The sequence below is a fragment of the Cydia amplana genome, chromosome 7 (genome assembly GCF_948474715.1).
Source record: "Cydia amplana chromosome 7, ilCydAmpl1.1, whole genome shotgun sequence".
NCBI lineage: Eukaryota > Metazoa > Arthropoda > Insecta > Lepidoptera > Tortricidae > Cydia > Cydia amplana.
The window spans coordinates 14,150,572-14,159,325 of record NC_086075.1 but is presented as its reverse complement, the minus strand read 5'-3'; the positions used below and the strand labels follow the sequence as shown (position 1 = coordinate 14,159,325).

Below are 8,754 nucleotides of genomic sequence, written 5' to 3'. Positions count from 1 at the left end.
GACAGCATACGACATTCGATCAATTTTGGTTGGCAACGCGAAAATACACCCCTATACTTGCAGGCGTCCATTGGCACGGTGATCGATTGCCACAGGATCACCCATCTCTAATTAAATTTAGAACACTTCTACATACTTTTTTGATGCTTTTGTAATTCAATTCATTCATCATTAATTTTATTCACCGTTTCTAAAAACGCTAGGCTTATTGATTACTTGATTAGGGTCATTAGGGCATAGGTCTGGGGAACTAAATTATTGCGATTAAAGGCCATGAAGTTTGTGATAATTTATAAATACTTTTAAGCATTAAATATGATGAGTTACCTATAAAATATAACTTATTAAATTTTAGTTAAACATAATTTAACTCTTTTCTTATATGAACCTACCACTAGTGTTGCTGTCACAAGTAGTAACTAGACCATACATTATGGTTTCGGTGAAGTCTCCTGCGGTTGCCTGGACGACGGCGCCCGCTTGTGAATGTTAGGTTTCCTAAGCCTGTGGTAGTTAGGCATCACTTTGCCTAGGAAGTCTAGTTGTAAGAGCTGGGATGGCTGCTTTTCTAGCGCTTCTCTGATGTGGTGCTCCGATCCCCAGATCACGGTGTTGTCTGCTAAGGTTTGTGGTGCGGTCAGTTGGCATGATGCTCCTGAACAAAAAAAAAACTTTATTTGAATTAGTGAAATTTTTTTTTATATCTACTTATTTTTCAACTCGACAACATTGCCATTAAAATTATCTAAATTACTAACCACTGCCCATATACTAAGGGGGTTTCACAACATATATTTTTTCATAGGGCATTAGCAATATAGGCCTTACTGTGTAACTATTCTGCCCTCCTCAGACAAATGTTGGTGTGGTGATGATTATAAAAATTGAATTAGATAAATAAATACCTAAATATTATAGGGACATTCTTACACAAATTATCTAAGTACCACGGTAAGCTCAAGAAGGCTCGTTTTGTGGGTAAATACTAAACATCCATGACTCCGGAACAAATATCTATGCTAATCACACAAATAAATGCCCTGACCGGGATTCGAACACAGGACCATCGGCTACATAGGCAGTGTCACTGTCACTACCCACTAGGCCAGACTGGTTATCAAATAAATGATTAAAGGTGCTTGTTTGCTTTTAATTACATTGGCGATACCGCTAATTGGCTCAGCAAGGCTGTATTAAAAGATGTCCTCTGATCTTTACCTATGACACAACCGCTGCCAACTTTAACATCCACTCCCACGAAGGACTTGCACTCAAACACGTTGCTCTCCCCGACATGTCCGCAGTAGGACGTCAGCTTGCAGCCAACCTCAAAGGCGTTGTGGGCACCGATGAAGAGAGGCTTCGGCGGATCCTCTTGGTTATCACTTTTTCTGGAATAAGAAATAAGTTATTTGAACCTTTTAATGGTCGAGTTTAAGAATACATTGTAACAACCAATATAATATCTTCTGACACTCATCAATGCCGTCTTTTTTTCACATTCTATTTTTTTTTCTCCCATTTTCTAATTTAGAGCTCTTTACAACGAACTGCATGTTGCCAGTCATATTGTGCTACCTTTTAAAACATGTAGTTTTAATTACCTAACGACACAATATCAAGGAAAAAAGGTGAAATACAAATATTTCTATACTAAACTATATAATTAAATTAAATCATGTTTAATATTTCTAAAAAGAAATTAACACTAACAGAAACACCAAAAACAACGAAGCTCCACCAAAACCACTAGCTGGCGCTATGTGACAACATGATTCATGCCTCATTGGCGCATCGCCTCTTTAAGCTTATAACCACTATCAAATTTTTCATCAAGCATGCTGGTGGCGGTACAAAAACTTGGATTATTTATCAGACCGCGGCAAAGTGAGCCCGATTTTGTATGTCTTATATAATATCAATCTATGGCGGTTAAACAGTTAAAAGTTCCAACAATTTTGAAAATTCTTTAACAAGAAAGATGATGTTTAGGATGTTATATGGTAATTTTTGATATATAATAGCTATTGGTCTTATATTAGCAGGCTAAATCATAGCCTGCTATAAGACCAACCCTTATAAATTTCTACTAATGATTTCAAGAGATAATTGAGTTATTTAAGTGAGTTAAATATCTAATGATTGTAAAGTAAAGTAAAGTAAATTTTACTTCACTTTACTTATATTTTCGGAATTCAGATCAAATTAAATATATTATGATTTATGTACTTTCAAATGCCTATACACACATACCTACACCATACAGGCAAACGTATATCAATAAAATGATTAAAAACCAAAAACAACCAATTCCCAGCCTATTGAAATATGGTAAAATATCTAACAAAATCTTACTTGTGTATAATAGTGGTATACTCTTCAATGATACAGTATTCAGCTATGATAATAGGGCCGCCTTCCGCAATGATGGTGACTCTTGGGTGAATGACGGTACCTCCGCCGATGGTGATGTCACCTTCCAGTGTGCAGTCCTCGCATACCGTGGCTCCAGGGAGTATTTTAACGCTGAAACATATTACATTAATGTTAGTGTAGAAAATCTGCATTAATACTAGATCAAATTGATTACAAGTAACGGGTATATAACTAACTTATTAGCCATATTAATATAAGTTGAATACTGTAAATAGTTAATATATTTTGAATAAATTAAAGAATACACAAAAGCACAACACAAATTTTGTTTGATTTGACAACTTTGACAACAGTTTGACATTGACAGTGTTAAATGTTGCAAGGAGACAGTTTTAATCTTGCCTACAACTTCGTTTTTGGGAGTTCCACGAAAATTGGTGTTTCGCTCCTCTTACCTTAATATGGCAACCAAAAGTAAAAATGCATTTCACAAACCCAAACCACGAAATTTTTGGTCATTATTGGTGTTAAAAATTTAAAATTTAAAACTATTTTATTTCTCAAGAAATACTGTTTGAAGTTTTACTTCCCGAGAGACATGGAAAAAATTTAAAAGTCGACATGGCAACAAAATATTTATCAGGTCCTAATTGGATAAAGTTTCGCTAATAGAAAAATACTTTTTTATAGAAAAATTATTTGTGAATATCTCGTGTCTGTATATCTATCATTAAAAATGATCTTGTTTAAATACACTAAGTTCAATATTTTTCTAATTTACTACAAAATGTAGGGCAACCAAATTATTTATTTTTCTGAAACATCTTACAATTCGGAAACAACGGGATAATGAACTACTTCCAGTAGTTGATTGACGGCAGCGACGGCAGAAGAAAATACATGTGGAATAAGAAAATATTAATAATTTGATACATAAAATCGCACTAAAAACGGTATTTACTATCAGACATCGCTTAAGACAATATCTGCTATTAATTGTAAGTAATCACCATACATAATGTTACAGCTAAGAATTTACTATCAAAAAATAAATAAAACGCAGTTATTGCCGGCAACTGTGATTAAACAATAACAATTCTCTCATTATTCAAAGTAGTTATTGCCACTGTATTATGTTGTAATATAAAAATAACATATTATAGTTTTCTAGAGAAATTAAAAGGGCTATTATTTTCTACTCAGCATAAGGTGACTGCTATAGTTATTGGCCACTACATAGTAATTGGCCACTCCTAACAATAAGACTTCTTTTAGCTTGTTTCTTTCTGATTTGTTAGGAAAGGCCAATTACTATCTAGTGGCCAATATCTATAGAGGTCTACCATAGATTGAAGTGACTCCATATATTACAAACACCTTTTTTGATTTACAGGCTGAGATTAAAATTAATATACATGTAGGCAGACGATGGACCGTATTCAAGACTTGTCAGCCTTCCAAGGCGCGATTTTATCAGCAGATAATTTCCATTCCTTTTCAAAGCTGATTTCAAGAGGAGGTAAGACAATTTTTGTACCAACTTTATTTTAGTGGGACTGTTGAAGAGAAATTTATTTATTTCAGAACTTATGAGTAAAATACAATACCATTAAATTTTATTGCCACATTGCAAACAATTATTTCAGTTTCTGGAAGAGCTTGTTACTTTATTGTGCTTTTGATTCTAATTTATTTTATTTTATTTTAAGATTGCTCTTGCAAACTCAAAGTATTAATTTTAAGTGCTATGCTATATGTTAAATATAAACTAATCGTTTATTTACCACGCTGGATTAGAAATATAATATATATGTTGATATAAAGTGATTACATGTTTTAGGAAATGAGGAAAAAGTGAAATATGTTCTGGAGAAACTTTCTAAATTCTTGAATGATAAAAACTATATCAATGAGAATGGAGTGGTCCAAGAAAGGCTGGATGAATATAGAAAACTAGCATTATACATTGCTTTAAATGCAGACCTACCAATTCTGGAAGAGATGACTGAAATGGAAGGCATGCAGATGGTTATTTGGATGATCCCCACTGTTCCCAAGTATCTTTTGTATGAGATTTTCTTTAATCTCCACATGCAGCAATTTTTATATGAAATAATAGCATTTACCAACCCTCACCTGGCCTTGCAAATAGCGGATGCATTTATTATCAATATGAAGTATTTAAACCCTGTGGATCAGCTTGACAGGGTCCGCGTAGTCGCCGCAGCTCTCTACAGGTTGATATGTAGACTGCACTTTTACCATGATGGTAGTGATGGGGAATTGTTAACAGATGCCTTAAATAACTTCCAGCTGTGTATCAACAAGTTCACGAACCCTCCTAATGCAGACAAGGTGCTGAATATGCCCAAAGATGATCAATACAAATACTTGGGAAGAAGCCTTAGTATCATGCTGAACCTGATTGAGGAATGCATGCTTCAGTTCACAAGTAAGCAAGAGTTTGAAGCTGAAGGGTTTAATGAGATTTATCTGGGTACACACCATCCTGAAAGTATTGCAACAAGAACATTGAACTTCAAAATCTGTGATAGCCCAAATGATGCAATATTGCAGTACCTAAATAAATGCCATGCACTATTGCTGGATGACTGCACAACTCAAGTCATGAGTGTTAGTGTTGACATATTCTGTGCTTGGAGTGAATATGAAGAGAATGGGAAAAGCATACAGCAAAGCATTGGAGAGCTCTGCTTTAAACTGCGCTCAATTCTTCAGGGCATTCCTAGTATTTCTGAACATACTCTTGTTGGTATGCTAAAACAGATATCCAGAGAGCCTTTAAATCACAAAGATATTATCAATGAAACTGATATTGAAGTTATTGTAGAGAAAATCAATGCTCATGATGAAGAAAGCCCTTCGTGGCTTAGTGCACTACTCTATAAAGATGATTTGTGCCAAAATTTAACACTACTGCTACTTCTTGAATCAAACATAGCGCAGTTAAAAGAGGAACAAAGTCACACTTTATTTGATAAGATCATTGATCATCTGCATGATGACCAGGAAAACAGTGAATACTTGAAAGTTCTGGCCATAAAAGCATTCCATCAATGCAACAATACTGTTAAAGATGAAATCATCACAAACCAATTTAGTGACAACCTGCATGACAAAATGGAAAATGGGGATTACACAACCATGATGACAGAGATATTCAACAAGCTCACTGTCTCTGATGATGCCGATCCGTCGGATATCTTGACAGTATTCCTTCAGAACCCTAAGCAAACATTTATGAAAATATTTAAATTAGCGGCAGAGAATGAGAAACAGACTGAGATTATGTTAAGAGTAATGGACAGTTTAGAAAAATATTGCAATTTTTACTACAGGCAAGACACTGAACCATGTATTGTTAAAGTCTGTAATAATGTACTGGAGAGTTTTTTAGACACTGATGTAAAGCAGAGTAATTTTGTAAATTTTATCAGTAAGCTGAAACAACGGAATATAATTCCAGGGAATAAATTATTAATGTTAATAATAATGCCAAATTTGCACAAAGGGTTAATAAACAAGCATGTTGTTGGGATGAATGTCCAAATTAAATTATTGATGGCGGCATACACTATTGAGGAGTTACTGGAATTCAGGGCGCCAATGTTGGCTATGTTGGCTCAAGTGCTAGAAATTGTAAGGTGGAAGTTTACTTCCTTTGAAGCAGCCATGCCGCCAACATTGGAGTTGGCTTTACAGTTGCAGCAAGAGATCTTTAACACTTATGAAGCTGAGATACCTGGTATGTAATAATTGGTTTTAATTCATTAAACAAACGGAGAAATACAGCTCTAATTTCAGGAGAATAGGGTCTATTTTATCACCCGAAAGTTTTTTAACACAAATACTTAATTTAAAAATAAAAATATTTGACTACCCACTAATGTATTTACTCCAATTTTCAGAGAAAGAATTAAAGTGGCTAAAGAGCAAACTGAAAAATTTGCAGCCTCTGAACATGTACTACTACCGGAAGCTCTGGGACCCTCCTGGCAGCAGTTTCATTGAGGTCATCACTGGACTTCGCATAAGAAAGGAGATGGATGTGGATCAAATCACATCCATGCTGTTACAAGTGTGTAATATTGTATTAATGTAGCCACAAAAAACGGGTAATGTTGTGTGAAAGGGGTATTCCACAAAAAGGCCTACTTTGTCACATATGTGTTTTGAGACATGTCATGACACATATAGCAGCTAAACTAACAACTAACCTCCAGAAATCTGTATTTCACACAGTTGAATTTAAAGTTATCATGACAAATATTAGCTTCTTAGCTTGAGCAGAAGTGTTAAAGAAATAGCATCACTTACCTAACAGTTTTCTGGAATGCCCTGTAAATTTCTGAATTTACCAACCCATTTGTGATCTTGTGAACTTTCTACACAAGGCATTTTAGGTCTTGATCTTATATTTACGTACACTTGTACTACAAAAAGCATCATATTTTACGGGAAGACAGCAATGTATGTAGAATGTGGTGTAATTTGCTGTACACTCAACCAGATTGATTCCTAGGCCACAGAACCTTGTTGTTGTAACTACTACATACGTGACATGGTTCTATAGTGGTAGTAATTAAATTGGTTGACTGTACATGTGCACAGCTAATTGTCAACCTGAGACCAAGCTAAGGCTTGCTTTTGCTTACATAAACTATGTTACAGGTATTATGCTCCATCACTTATCAAGAGATGTCAGAAATATATAATGGCTTGTCGGTATTCGGAGATGACACAACCCTGGAAATACTACAAGATGCTGTATTACTGGTCACAGTAGCAGAGAAGTCAAACAGGACAGATATTTCGTGGGCATGTCTGCTCAACTGCTATAGGAACTTCATTATTACTATAAAGGTAGGTAAAGGAGCCTATGAGCACTAGGACGGCTAGACACGCGGTTTAGAAAAAGGCAAAGTTTGGTACAAGTAGCATTGTACTTTTCTTATTCATACAGGCCGTACTTTGTTGATACTAAACTTTAACTACATATTGTTTGTTTTCAGAACAAATATTTCAAGGAACCTCTTACCAACGATCAAGTAATGAACGTTGTGCGAAAACTAGTGAGGATTGTCAATATAGTGGACGAAAAATACGTGAACGAATTTGCAGCAATTTTAATGCCATTGCTGTCTTACATAGCTGAGAAAAGAAGTGATTACTCCTCGGACATTGCCAATTATATACAAGAGAAAGTGAAAAAGACACAGTTTTCTTCAATACTCAATCAAGTTTTCATTAGCTCTAATGTATAATTTTTTCTCACAACACCTTAGTTGATGTTTACCACTTTGCAGTATTTAATTGATTCCCGTTTAGTGATATGTTCCTATTTATGTTTACATTTGGAAGAACAAGTTTTAATAACAAAATTATTAAATTGGGTCATTCATGTATAAGTTGATGATTGTTCGATATGTTTCGCTCCATAATGAGGAGCTTCTTCAACGGGAGTACGCGTTGGCGAACCGACGCAGACTGCGAGCTGCTGCTGTCGACCGATTGCTCGGCGCGGGGGCCGGCGGCGGCAGGGGAGGGGCGAAACTACCCTCGTTTTCGGCATTATTGACAAATGATGGGTTGCACACACTGACAATCCAACCTCTAGACTGAGCTTAGGCCAATTATTTCATGAAACCGATGCTGCCAAAAATACGGCGGTGCGGGGGGACGAGGTGAGCGAATCCTGTGCCGTGATTGGTCCGTTCAAAGACACGGACCAATCACGGCACGGGATTGACTCGAAGATGGAGTAACGCTACCGTATGTGTGGCAGAGGGGGTAGCGCGACTATGCTATGTCTAGAGGTTGGATTGTCTGTGGTTGCACACAACACTCACTTCATTCGAATTTTTAACGAATAACGGTTTAATACATTGAATGTGGAGGAACAAGTAGTGAAAAACTTATGTTGTTTTTTGTTAAGTTTTATTCTTGTTTAAAGCTGTGAAACTTTATGCTTGAGTGCATGATATAAATATGATGTATAATACATTTTAGACTGTACTTCTATGTAGTCAAGACGAGGTTTTTTTTTGTTTTTATTTTTTTTCTAAAACAGCTCAGAGGACAAGGTAGTGCCGAAATGCCTAGAATCTCAGAGATGATTCATAGCTTGCTATTTGATTTGAACTTTGTTTTGGGATTCACTGAATATGAGGTACTAGATCGGTAAGTCTTTCTCCATGCATGCCTGATACATGTAACTGCTGGATGAACAGAGTCACCTTATGAATAAAAGTTTTTTAACAATTTTGTTCGTATTTAATATGATTAGATTTAGATTTATTCATAAATAAATCTTGAAGAAATGATTGATTTTTTTTTATTTACATCAAGAACCTCCAA

General features: G+C 35.5%; 2 protein-coding genes across 2 annotated transcripts; one reads left to right on the top strand and one right to left on the bottom strand.

The window, feature by feature from the left end:
* Nucleotides 1–274: 274 nt before the first annotated feature.
* On the bottom strand, nt 275–2,717 carry LOC134649631 (dynactin subunit 6). The gene is made up of 4 exons (XM_063504467.1): nt 2,613–2,717; nt 2,356–2,526; nt 1,219–1,391; nt 275–655 (listed from the first exon to the last, which is right to left on the bottom strand). The coding sequence occupies exons 1-4, from the start codon at nt 2,621–2,623 to the stop codon at nt 432–434; spliced, it is 579 nt and encodes a 192-aa protein (XP_063360537.1). The 5' UTR covers nt 2,624–2,717; the 3' UTR covers nt 275–431.
* A 538-nt stretch (nt 2,718–3,255) lies between these two features.
* LOC134649493 (uncharacterized) lies at nt 3,256–7,735 on the top strand. The gene is made up of 6 exons (XM_063504249.1): nt 3,256–3,374; nt 3,770–3,895; nt 4,217–6,142; nt 6,306–6,475; nt 7,069–7,260; nt 7,410–7,735. The coding sequence occupies exons 2-6, from the start codon at nt 3,805–3,807 to the stop codon at nt 7,659–7,661; spliced, it is 2,631 nt and encodes an 876-aa protein (XP_063360319.1). The 5' UTR covers nt 3,256–3,374; nt 3,770–3,804; the 3' UTR covers nt 7,662–7,735.
* Nucleotides 7,736–8,754: the final 1,019 nt, after the last annotated feature.

What these genes read in the sequence shown, in the direction of transcription:
- LOC134649631 (XM_063504467.1), bottom strand. An exon ending in TATACCACTATTATACACAA is followed by an intron (nt 1,392 to 2,355) that starts GTAAGATTTTGT and finishes TTCTTATTCCAG; the next exon opens with AAAAAGTGATAACCAAGAGG. An exon ending in TGGCAGCGGTTGTGTCATAG is followed by an intron (nt 656 to 1,218) that starts GTAAAGATCAGA and finishes TTTTTTGTTCAG; the next exon opens with GAGCATCATGCCAACTGACC.
- LOC134649493 (XM_063504249.1), top strand. Translation starts at nt 3,805, where the DNA reads ATGGACCGTATTCAAGACTTGTCAGCCTTCCAAGGCGCGATTTTATCA. An exon ending in AAAGCTGATTTCAAGAGGAG is followed by an intron (nt 3,896 to 4,216) that starts GTAAGACAATTT and finishes TACATGTTTTAG; the next exon opens with GAAATGAGGAAAAAGTGAAA. An exon ending in ACTTCATTATTACTATAAAG is followed by an intron (nt 7,261 to 7,409) that starts GTAGGTAAAGGA and finishes GTTTGTTTTCAG; the next exon opens with AACAAATATTTCAAGGAACC.